This window comes from Enoplosus armatus, chromosome 18, assembly GCF_043641665.1.
Source record: "Enoplosus armatus isolate fEnoArm2 chromosome 18, fEnoArm2.hap1, whole genome shotgun sequence".
NCBI lineage: Eukaryota > Metazoa > Chordata > Actinopteri > Centrarchiformes > Enoplosidae > Enoplosus > Enoplosus armatus.
This window is the reverse complement of record NC_092197.1, coordinates 19,480,913-19,493,165: the sequence shown is the minus strand read 5'-3', so window position 1 is coordinate 19,493,165 and position 12,253 is coordinate 19,480,913. Positions and strand designations below refer to the sequence as shown.

At 45.3% G+C, this 12,253-nt stretch overlaps 2 protein-coding genes across 2 annotated transcripts; one reads left to right on the top strand and one right to left on the bottom strand.

Moving 5' to 3' along the window:
• Positions 1-1,365: 1,365 nt before the first annotated feature.
• pomk (protein O-mannose kinase) lies at positions 1,366-3,689 on the top strand. The gene is made up of 3 exons (XM_070925158.1): positions 1,366-1,419; positions 1,934-2,298; positions 2,652-3,689. Exons 2-3 carry the CDS (start codon positions 2,011-2,013, stop codon positions 3,420-3,422), a joined length of 1,059 nt encoding a protein of 352 aa, XP_070781259.1. The 5' UTR covers positions 1,366-1,419; positions 1,934-2,010; the 3' UTR covers positions 3,423-3,689.
• Positions 3,690-4,312: 623 nt separating this feature from the next.
• LOC139301465 (thyrotropin receptor-like) lies at positions 4,313-10,760 on the bottom strand. Its single transcript, XM_070924865.1, has 11 exons — positions 10,597-10,760; positions 10,439-10,510; positions 9,359-9,433; positions 8,527-8,601; positions 8,290-8,364; positions 8,119-8,196; positions 7,566-7,634; positions 7,311-7,388; positions 6,900-7,088; positions 4,742-5,834; positions 4,313-4,661 (listed from the first exon to the last, which is right to left on the bottom strand). Exons 1-11 carry the CDS (start codon positions 10,758-10,760, stop codon positions 4,380-4,382), a joined length of 2,250 nt encoding a protein of 749 aa, XP_070780966.1. The 3' UTR covers positions 4,313-4,379.
• Between the last annotated feature and the right edge of the window lie 1,493 nt (positions 10,761-12,253).

Genomic DNA, 12,253 nt, shown 5'->3' with positions numbered 1-12,253 from the left:
CCACCGTGGAGCTCCGGCCTTCCTCATGCAAGCGTGCAAGCTACCTTGAAACCCGGAGGATGCTTATAAATGGCACAAAAAAAAAAGAGAGGGGGGGGGGGATCACTGAGACATTCAGCTTGCTTGGTGACTCATCGCCGCTAACAGACTAAGGTGGAAATAACAGGGAGAGGAGGAGTGTGAAGGGGCAGTGCTGTGCTGACATCACAGCCCTCTGAGGAGATAGAGGAAACTATGGAAACAGGGCTCATCCCACTCATGGACCACATCACATATTCCTCCAGAAAACAAAATAGAAAAAAGGAAAGATCTCATTTCTAACCACCTTTATCCTTCCAGCATTATGGTAGACACGACTGTTGGTTTCGTGTTCATGTAACAGCTGGCCAATACCAATAAAAGCAAAGGTCCAGCTACTACTGCCATACTAATACTGGGATAAGTTAGAAAACAAACATCTGCATGGGCTAGGGTGGAAATAAAAGTAGGCCTTAACACGAAACGTGTTTTGCTGCATCAGTTTCAATACGTTCAAAATGAATCACGATTTTTGTCTTTCACCACGAATACACAGATGTCACGCCTGAAGTAAACCGGAAGCGACAAAAGGGGGATAGCCATCTTTAACTAACGTCAGCGCTTCGCCATTAGGGGCGCATATAAACATACCAGAACCTTTATCCAAGCAAGCACACTGTAAAGATAAAAAGCAACAAGAGCGCCCCCCCCCCCCCCAGCTTAAGTAGGTAATAGGGGTAGCTGTCATGTCGGTATTGTACGTGGCTAACGTTAGCTATCTTGTGCGTCGGTGTGTGTTTTGGCAGGTAAAACATCATATCTGAGCTGTGACGAATTTAACTGAATATGTCTGAATTGTGGCTTACGCTCGCATGCGACATTTTTATGTAAGAGATATGCTTTGTAGATTAAAAATGGTACCTGTTCGCTGCCGTAAGACGTCTCTCTATCGCCTGTGTTGATGTGACAACCTGTTTGTGCCGTTAGTAGGAGTCAGCGACAACCACACGTCCACTGTCTTTTCAGAATAAAAGCTTCGTCTCTACGAACAGGAAACTACACGCGCGCGCACCGCACCGCGTGGGTGTTGTCTTTGTTACCAACACGGGTGGTGATTCAGATGTCTGGAACTGGGTTGTGATATTAATGTATCTATTCCCACAAATCGAGGAGGAAAAATAATACTTTAGTGTTTGTTTTTTTAAGTCGAAAACTGCACGTCTGACACGTTTATTCTGGAAATCTGACAGGAAGCGTTTTTTCTTGATCCGGCGACTGGTTGCTAGTGTTGTTCAAGCTAAAACTACATGTTGTGTGTTGTACCTGTGGGCAACTAGCAGTGGACAGGTTTGCCGTCGCGTCTGCTGCGCCACAACACCATGTGAACCCGCGTTGCAGCAGGTATGCTGGTAAATAATGTTGCTGAAGTTATCATTTCTCTTAAACAGTGGCTGCCCGTCGTTCACCTTAACCGGTGTTTCGGTTGAACGAGTGACCCCCGTCAAAAACTGGCGACTTTCGGCCGAATGCGTCCGTTGTTGCCGTAGTTACGACAGTTACTCTTCCTGTTTTCGACAAATTCCGTAACAACTAGCAACGTTCAAAGCGCAGCTGGGTGTTAGTACGTGACACGCCTCCTCAAACAAGACTCTGTGTGTGTGTGTGTGTGTGTGTGTGTGTGTGTGTTTTGATGAAAAACCAAACGTTGAGGCATTTACGACGACAGCTAACGTAACGGTTTTCAACTGCTGCCGTAGCTACGACAACAGACGCATTCGGCTGAAAGTCGCCAGTTAACACTGGTATATTTACCAGTATTTCATTTCGAAATCTTTTTAAAGATCGTATTCTCAATATTGACTTCTTAAAGAGTAACTCAACACCCCCTGAAAATCTTGCTTTTGCTGACCTCCAGTGGTTCGCCTTCTCACGTTGCTGCAGTGACGTACAGGCGTACTCCGGGACCCCGAGACATCACTGTCTCCTCTCACCATGGGTCGGAGCAGCAGCAGCAGCAGCAGCAGCAGCAGAAGCATCTCCCACAGCGTTCCCGTGGTGGCAGTGTGCCTTGCCGCTCTGCTCCTCAGCAATGCCGTGATCTACCTGTATCTGGACTCCCTGTATCAGACTGACCAGCAGCTGGTGTCCTCCCCCGTAGGCTGTGTGCCTCGACACTTTAAAATGGCGACCATGAAAAACTGCACCCCGTGGCTCCAGTGCGCGCAGATAAATGCCGAAGTGCGCAAGCTGAAGCTGATCGGCCAGGGAGCCGTCAAGAAGGTAGATGGTCTTTTGCACTGCACGCGGACTTAGTTCGTTGTGTGACTGATTTACCTGCCTGACCATGGGCCAACTTCTGCTAGCCAGTGATGTCGGTCAGTAAATTACTTTTTAAATAAAAACAGCACACCTATCTCTTAGGGCTGGGCGATATGGACCAAAGATCATATCTCTGTCATTTTAGGCTGAATGCAGATGCGCGATACATAGCTCAGTATTTTCTATGTGGGCTAAATGTTCAGTTCAAAGCCACATGTGAGATGTCACAAGCACTTTTCCCTTCCATGTCCATTGCCCATGTGCAGCTTTAACTCAGGATTCACTGACCTCAGCATCCACTTTTCTCTCCCCAGGTCTATCTGGCAGAGTGGAGGGGTCAGAAAGTGGCTCTGTCCAAATTATCCTCTCCGGATTACCTGGAGGATTTTCACCACGGACTGTCCATGTTACAGGCCCTGCAGGGCCCCCGGGTGGTGCAGTTGGTGGGGTTCTGCCTCGAAGACCACACCCTGGTCACGGAGCACCACCCGCTTGGCTCACTGCTCAACTTAGACGGTGTTCTCGCGCAAGAGGCGTACCAGCAACGCAACACGTGGCAGATCCGTCTGAGGCTGGCTACAGATTACGTCTCCATCCTCCATTACCTCCACAACAGCCCAGCCGGGCGGCGGGTCATGTGTGACTCCAACAGCCTGGAGAAAACGCTCTCCCAGTTTCTGCTGACGAGCGACTTCCACCTGGTAGTGAACGACCTGGACGCGCTGCCTGAGGTGGACCCATCCAGAGGCTCCTTGGTGAAATGTGGCCACCGGGAGCTCTCTGGAGACTTTGTGGCCCCGGAGCAGCTGTGGCCATTCAGAGACGAAGGGAAGCCATTTTCCGACGATCTCATGCCTGAGTATGATGAGAGGACGGACGTCTGGAAGATCCCAGATGTGACATGGTTCCTGATGGGAAGGGTACCTGGAGGGGATTTAGTCCACTTCCATCTTTTTCAGATCCACGAGGAGTGTAAGAAGGAAGACCCCAAGCTCCGCCCTTCAGCTCTGGATGTTTTGAAGGTGTACAAATCAGTCTACAGCAGCATGGTGCGAGAAGGCGCCGGCCTTAGAGACATGTTGTAGACTGCAGCATGTCGCACTTCAAACGAACGCGCAATAAAAGTTCTGAAACATTGCTTTTGTGACTGACAACGGAGAGAAACTAACAGACTGCACGCTAAAGTACAGTAGCCTTCCTTAAAGGGAAATTTAGCAGGTCTTATGTTTTTAGTTATGTTTTTGTTGCTTATATCTCGACTGCGTGTACGACTTCGTCTTGTTCTGTAAAGCACTTTCTAACTGCGTTTTGAAAATACTATACAAATAAAATTCATTTTTTTCATTCAATATCATTATAATGTCGAAAGCATATTGAGAATGGCATATGAATGAAGGGAATTACGGCTTAAAGGACACCAAAATATATAACGACAATAAACGCCCCCAATTTTATATTGTTAAACACGTTAATCGGTACTAAAAGATGAGCCAGAGTGATTACACTCGCTTCGGGCTATCAGAAATAATCAATATTTATATAAAATAATAGAACTTAACATGCAATAAATTCACTCTCGGGGGTACCATCCTTTAAAAAAGGGAAAACAATAGCCAATTAATTGATTCAGTCTCGTAAGATATACTAAACTATCAATTTGGAACTCCTATTAATCATTAAATGAATAACTACAACCAAAATTATATGCAATAGCTAGTAATGGTTGAAGGGTTTTGGAGTTCTGAATAGTAGAGGTTGGCAGCATTCACACACAAAGAAAAGCACAATATATAATCTAAAGTGAATATACTGAAGAGCAAGAGCTTCTTTGAATTCTCGATGCACCGGAGCGCCCAAACGGGGAACAGAACTTTACTTTCTCCTGCTCTCGCCCTTCCCCCGCAGCTCACGTCTAAACCTTTGCTGTCACCAACAGAAGAAATGAATTGACGAAGAATTCTCAGAGGCCAAAATGGTCTTTACAAGGACATTTATATACAAGTACAATCGTTGCTTTTGAAATCTACCGCTATGAAAATGTATTAATCAAATTTCAAAAGGAATTTCGGGGCGTCTTGTGGCCTGGTGATTCCCATACTTGAACGTTTTGGGATGTGGGGGCTGGACTGCGGGGCGGACATTGTCTCTCTGTATATGTGGGGGGTAATGCTGAGAAGCTGGCTTCGATAGAGATGCGCCTGCCGCTGGCACAGCCCCATCCGGCTCAGCAGCATCAGGATGTCTCGGTGAAATGCCTTCGTCAGGATGGCGTAAAAGAACGGGTGCGCACAAGAGTTGAGAGGATAGAAAAGCACCAGCAGCACCTGTGGAGAGAAACACAAACACGGGTCAGCCTTTGTTTTCAACGGGAAACGAACGTGCGTCAAAGCCGCGGAAGTCGCACCTTGGAGTCTGTCAAGGTCACCAGCGGTTGGTGGAGAGCCGCCGACAAGCCGTAGAAGCAAATGGGAGCCAGACACAGGAAGTTGGTGAAGATGAGAACCGCCATGCGTTTGGCCATGGCGGTGTCGCATCTGCTGGACCGGTGCCGTGACTTGTGCACCATGCAGTAGATGTGGAGGTAACATGAGCACACCACCAAGAAAGCAACGACGTTGGCCATGAGGACAGAGACCACGTAGGACCGAGCGGCAGTTGTCTCGGTGTCCATGGGTAAGCAGATGCTCACTTTCTGGTAGCTGCTCACGCCAACCGCCGGCAGCAGTGCCAGGATCCCGCACAGCAGCCAGCCGACGAGCATCAGCGCGGCGGCGTGGCGTAACCTCATTTTCCTGTCCGGCCTCATCGCGTAGAAGATGGCGTGCCAGCGCTGAAAGCTGATCGAAGTCAGCGTGTAGACGGACAGCTCGCTGGCGAACACCGACAACGTCCCCGCTAGACTGCAGCCGCTTCCTGTTTGCCAGGCAATAGCATAATGGTAGTATCGGGAGCGCGTGTAGAGGTCGACGGATGCGATGAGCAGCAAGTACATCCCCATGCAAAAGTCTGCAAACGCCAGGTGGCCAATGAGGAAACGGGTGACGGACAGCTTCTGCCGGCTGGTCAGCAGGACGAACATCACCAGGAGGTTGGCCGAGACGGCTAACAGGCTGACCGCCCAGACCAACACCTTCAGGAACCCTCGACTCACCACGTCCTCGCAGGGGTTCAGCGCATCGGGCAGAGGGGTGCACAAGAGTCCGTGATTATCTGCGTCGGGGTCATTACATAGCGCGAAGTCAAAACCTTCATTGAGAGGCTCTGTAGGTAACTCCACATAAAACAAACCCTCACTTTCAGACCGTTCAGTCGGGCAAATGGGGCCGCCGTCGTTATGATCGGGGTTTGCGCTGCCAGCGGTTGGGAGGCCAGAGCTTCCTTTCAGCTCTTGGTGGATTTTGTGTCCCGTTTGATGCCTCCGAGCGAGCGCTGCGGAGGATTCCCGCAGCTTGCCCAAGGCGGTCCGGGTCAGGTTGCAAAGAGCTGCCTCGGAGTCGCTTGAACACAGATCAGAGTTGTGAATCGTGAGTCAGAGAATGAACTTCAGATGCATGCGGATGTTGAAATAAAAACCGTCATCATCACTTGTAGTCACGTTGTTGACGATGTGTCAGTCATCCGATAATAATCATAGACAGCACCTGCGTCATATACTGTATATACAGTGCTTAACAAATGTATCAGACCCCCACCCAGTGTAAGGTGTTTGCCCCCGCTGCCCTAAATGAACAGTATTGCTGATGTCTCTGTAATGGTTAATCCACCAGTATGTGCAAGCCAAGCTCTTTAATCAAAATGATATCTTTAATGCTAAAATATAATTATTGTTGTTATCCATGAATTCTCAAATTTACTGTTTTACAAAAAAGCAGAAGAAAAATAGTAAAGCACATTATTATTATTTTGATTGAGATGCCAGATTACAGTTATTTACTCGCATTCCTGAACAGAAACATTTGTTTTCGTGGTTGCAAAGAATGCAAGCTGTTATCAGGGCCAAAGGAGGTCGTACAAAGATACAAAGATTAAGATTTTTGGTTAATATATGTGAATAAGGACTATTTAGTTGCTCCAGTTTGTTATTTGCCTAATAAATAACAATACAATTTTCAGTTTGAAACAAGTTTTTGACAGATTTCTAAAATATTTTGTGTATTCTCATTGACATGACAGGTGGTCCAATAAATTTGTTAAGCACTGTATATATGTATATATATATATATATAATATTATAAGGTAGTAGTATAAAGAAAAAACACCTATCAGAGGCCTACCTGATGAAGGTCACGAGGACCAAAACATTGTTAATAAAGTGACTACGAGAGATCAACACTGCACAGGATTTCTTTTCGCAGTAACATGCTTCAACATGACATCGTTAAGAAGAAGCTGTTTTCAGTTAGTTGAAATCACTCCGGACTGGCCCGGCTTTTGTTTAGCGCTCCAGCCCATTCACTGTACTGTGGGCCTGAGGGCAGTTTGGCATGTAAAGGACAAAAGACACGAGGGAAAGAAGCCGCAGTGGGAAAATATTTCCCAACACTTTCAATTCTCTTACTCACCCTCTCCACCTTTTCAACATGTTGAGACCACAGCAATGGCTCGGGAAGGTCAATTCAGCACTCTGTAAGTGGAGAAAGGCTCTAAAGGGGGGCAGCTCTTTGAGGGTCCAAGTGTTTTTAGCTTGGAGCTTTTCAATGGTCTCCATACCCATTGAAGGCAAAGAGCCAACCTTGGTTTCTGAAAGGTCTCTGGAAAAGACAGACAAAGAGTTGAGACGAATTCATTTGAGCACAAAGCCGAGGCTGTTCTCGCGTCCAGCCTCTTGCATGTGCTGCAGTCGCAAAATGAAGATATCATCTGACGTGAGACAACACAAGGTAAAGTTATGCTCTCTCTCTCTCTCTCTCTATTTCCTCAAGAAGAACACCAAGTCCTCCTCACGGAAGATTCTGCACATTTCAGTCACTCACAAGTGAGTCGGCCCGCGAATCACGCCATGAAATGCGAATTCATCTATGCGCTCCAAATCCACATTCCGGTGAAGATACCTGGAGAAACGGAGACGACATGAGGGGCCAAAGCAATGTGGACAAGACGTATGCAATACACCCAGAACACTTTGACGAACACAGCAGCAATTCACAAACACGTTCATTAATAAAGAGACCAGGAGTTGCATGTAACCGTGTGTTAACAGCTTTGCTGAATGTTTCAGGGTGACGTACACTTCCTCCAGGCGGCTCCCATTGAAGGCGTAGCGCTGGATCTCTTTCACGCCATTGCTATTCAGCATGCTAAAAAAAACAAAAACAAAAAGAAAGGCAAAAGATCCCGTGAATGTTCAGTTCACTACGTTTTTTTTTTAGAGACTTTGTTCCATGTGTACTTGTGAAATTGTGGAACACCTGCTGCTGTGTGGAGTCAAAAATCACACAACTACCATCATGTCTCCTAATGCTACAATAATAATATCATTGTGGGACCGAAATTTCATACATACGGTGATACGTGATGTAACTAATAGCCCTCGTCTTCAGATTTTTTGATCGCTTGGCTTTCGGCAGCAATATACGCCTATACTTCTTTCTTTCTCTTTCGCTTTTGCACATTTGAACTTTTTGCCTACGTAACGTTCATACTTCACTCTCTAATTCTGGTGTGACAGTGCCTTGACTAAAAGCCTGGATAAAAAAGAAAAAGAAATTACTAGACATCAGGGGGGAAATTGAGCAAAAACCTAAAACCACTTGAGCCGTTGCTCAACCAAATCCTACTCACACGGTCAGATCACTCTCAGATATTCCAGCAAAAGAATTTGGAGGTATGACTCGTATGAAGACATTCTCCACTATCTCCCTGCCGAGAAAAAAAAAAAGAGAGGACACATTTCAGACCAGTTCAGAATGCAAGAGAAGACATTGCAGTTAGGTATATTTGAATGCTACATACAAAATGAAATCCTCTTGGCTGGACTGAATGTGTTGAAGCTCAGGAAAGGAGGCGAGGCCTGTGTTGGTAATGCCACTGTGTCGAAACACATCAGCATCGCGTGAGAAATGTCAGCTGCCACTTATAGAACTTTCACATTGTTTTCTTGTGAACATGTGATGAGCTACGACACGCTTGGACTATAAATAAATAAATAAATAAATAAATAAATAAATAAGGAAATGAAATTTCACTTACAGGTACTGTAAATTAGGCAGATCCTTAAATGCCTCTTGGTGAATGTGTGACAGCGTTTTGATGCCAGTGAGTTGTCTATTGGACACACACACACACACACACACACACACTTTAGTATTTCATAGTATTGACACAGTAAATCACAATTTTGACTCTAAGCGGCGATTGACAACTTTGCAACTTCTCATATGATTTTTAGACGGCAATTTGCTACACCCTACTATCTAACAAAAATAAATGAATAAAAGTGCATAAGCGCATAATTGGGACATACAACACATATATACATTACTGGAATTACTTCATTCCTTTGCACCTGGATTTACGCTCTGGCTGGTTTGTATTTCTTTAAACCAATCACAGTCGTCTTGGGGCGGAGCTGAGCCCAGGATAGTCGGCCAATGGCAGGCTGATCCCGACGGCCTACGCCCTGTGAGTCCGGCTAATAGCATATAGCGTGATGGCCACGGCCACCCAGGGTAATAAAAATCCCAGTTCACACTCTCTCGCCTCATTAGTTTTGTAAACCTGCGCAGCTCATTTGATTTGCGGTCAACACCAACTTAAACCAATTAACATCACAGTTTGTTTGATCGCTAATTTGTTATATTAATCGTTTGTTTCTTTGTCTCTGAGTTACTGTGGGTTGTTGGGGGGGGGGGGGGGGGGGGGGTCCTTCCTGGGCTAACAAAAGCCCCTGCTGTGTCTAAGAGTCTCTCTCTGAACAGTGTTGAAAGAACAAACTCATTACAAATGTATGAAATGTGTGTTTTATACCAATTGCACGGAACTGCGCATCACAATCAAGTTGCACTGCTCGAAGGTTACGTACATGTGGGTGACCCTGGACAGGTTGTGGAAAGAGTGCCTCTCAAGATACCTCAAAGTGTCATCATCAGAGATGGATCTGAAAAAGCGCAAACAGGTAAAGCACAACAAAAGTACAACTCCAGAGAACAGCCCTCACCCTTCGTTATAATGCCCTAATCTGAATGATTTCAGATTGCCATTTGGCTGAGAGGTACGACAGCAGACAGTCCTTTTTAGATTTTAGGGGCACGGGTATTTCGGTATTGGGGTCCGGGCGGATCACGTCAGAAGACGGGCCACATTGAATGCTAGGCCTCCACCGCGGTCAATGAAACTGGCTACACCAGGCGCAAGCAGCAGTGTGTGAAGTGCGTTCAATTGGGGTCTATTCATATTTTTTTCAGCCGGAATGGGCCATTTTCTACTTTATTTTTCTTGTGGGGCTTTCTGTTAAAGGTGGGGGCGGAGTGGTAGAGTAGCGGTGCGTAGGTAAATTTGACTGTTGCAGGGTTTGTAGTGGTGGTTTATTCATAACCTTCCTGCATATTTTGTCCTCTTTTTACGCAAAACTCTACACTAACCTCCCTGAGAGTGCAGTCTAGCCCCACATTGTTTATTTTCTTTGCTTGCTCATTTATTATTGATTGGATTTATGTGTTAACTGTACAATTATATACCCCATCCCTCCTTTGTTATGGCCTCCCTTGCTGCCACCTACTTGAGCGGAGACAAGTCCCTTATTTCATGCATCGTCAACAAAAATCTGTATTTCTGGTACAGCGGTTTATGGCTCCAGTTTACTTGGGGTTTTGTGTATTGAGTAACACTGGGTCACATTCACAAAGCATTTTATATTATTGTGTTTTATTCTGAAGCATACAGAAACTGGACTCCAAGAGGTCGCAGGGCCACTGGAAAGTATATAGAATGATACTTGTAATTTTTGCCGTCAACATTTTCTATTACCATACAATAAACATGATGGATTGTGCCGCCTTGGTGGAGCTTTATGAGTGCTTTCTCTGCTAGTTTTAGTATTGACATTCTGTTTTTTCCAATTATGCTGGTATGAAAGGAAATGGTTAGTGTTGGGGGGTCTTACATGTGAGAAATGTTGGCCAAGTTGGCAAAGGCATTCTGAGGAATAGAAGACAGTTTTGTTCCCACAAGCCACCTGAAACAGAAATAAACAGTCTTGGGACTTAATACAATGAATGAGTCACAAGCTGAAATCAGCGCTGAAAGAATGTGGTTACTTACACCTCCTGTGTGCCGGAGTGGAAGACAGGCATGACCTCAGCTCCGAAACATGACACACTGTGGATGTCCCAGTCACAGCGGCAATGAGTTGGACAATGTTCCCGAGGGAGAGTGACCTTAACAGCACTGAAGATGACAAAAAGGAGCTTCAGATCAGGCTTCATTGTGAGAGTGGCGACTCTGTGGTGGAGACTCCCGAGTAATGCTGCACGATGAGAGAGGTTCAGAAAGAGGCTGGGCTGTCCTGGATTTTGGCAAGTCAAAGCAAGATTGCAAAGCGGCACTTCTGGTCAAGACCTTCAAAATAAAACCCTAATTGATAAACATGAGTTTATAATCTCTGGCAAAAATACTGGCGCTAGCACTGGAATGCCGTTCGACTGGCTATGGAAGCCTGTAAGGGACTATATTAAAATGATAATGTAAACTTGAAAATGAAAATGTAATTCCACAACAGCATTTTCATTTTCACATGCGGGTGTTCTATGACCATGTTGGACATTAGGGCTACGTTACGATCACAGGCCATAATTTTCATATGGAGCAGGTCGACACCGTTATCTCCCACCATGAGGAAGCACGAGAGAAAATACATAGAGATATAAAGTAATGGCAGTGGTAATATTAATTAATGATGGCTTTAGTCTTTGATAATTGATTATAATTGAATAATAATCTATTGTTATGATCTTTCTGACAGGTGCCGCACATCATTTTGTTTTATGACCTACAATGACAATAAAAAAAAAAATGTTTGCATGGATTATAAAGTAATGCGACAGCGTTTTTTGTTGTAAACAAACGGTTAAAAAAACGTACCTTGGTCGCGGTTCCATTTCTTGACAGGTAGATGTCTTCAGGCACTTATCAAACATGTGAAGTTTGGGGCAGATTGGACAATGTGCATACAAGTTACAACAACTTCCCGCTTTTCATGGTGAAACCCGCAAAATGGCCACCACACCACGGCAACGTCGCGTGACGAAAGGGCCTTTAGATCGCACTGCCCACATTTGAAGTTGATCTGATTAAAGCAGCATTATGTATGGGTCTAGCTCGGTGTTCTCAGTATTTTTCCAAATCCAAAACCTTCAACTTGTCAACAAAAGCACGTGTGCAGCTGCCCCCCGCCCCCAAAACAAAATGGCTGACTTCCTTGGTTGGGTTGAGGGTATGGCTCCTTCTTGGGACGTTACATCTGTCCCCCCAAATTTCATGTTATGAGAATGATCAGATTTCTCAAACCACCCGGAGCAAAGGATATATTTGGTGTGGATGCATTTCCGTGTTGCTTCCAAGTGTTTGGGAGTCGGCTGTTGCTGTGGGGATCCCCTTTCGACTTGTAATTACGGGCCTATCGCTGGCTGGTGTCTAAGGTTGCAGAGAAATAAACAGCTGAGAAAATCTCTCACAGACAAAAACACGGTGATAAATGACACATTTATTTATAGCGTAATGTTGAAGTCAGAAGTCAGAATCAAATACATCCAGGCAATGGGTGGTTTGAATGGCCATTAAAAATGATTATTCCATTTGGCGATAGTGAAAAGGAGTATGTGATTTCAGACAAAACAGGGAACGAATGGACTCTAAATTACTAATCCAACTTCTCCAGGACCTAAATTTGACATTCAGAGCGCTGTCCGACATCTTTATC

Bases quoted from the DNA above. Each gene is read 5' to 3' on its own strand.
- pomk (XM_070925158.1), top strand. From the start codon at position 2,011: ATGGGTCGGAGCAGCAGCAGCAGCAGCAGCAGCAGCAGAAGCATCTCC. The intron at 2,299-2,651 runs GTAGATGGTCTT...TTCTCTCCCCAG, and splicing joins GCCAGGGAGCCGTCAAGAAG to GTCTATCTGGCAGAGTGGAG.
- LOC139301465 (XM_070924865.1), bottom strand. From the start codon at position 10,760: ATGAAGCCTGATCTGAAGCTCCTTTTTGTCATCTTCAGTGCTGTTAAG. The intron at 9,434-10,438 runs GTAAGACCCCCC...GCGCTTTTTCAG, and splicing joins TTGGCCAACATTTCTCACAT to ATCCATCTCTGATGATGACA. The intron at 7,635-8,118 runs GTGAGTAGGATT...TGTTTTTTTTAG, and splicing joins TCTGAGAGTGATCTGACCGT to CATGCTGAATAGCAATGGCG.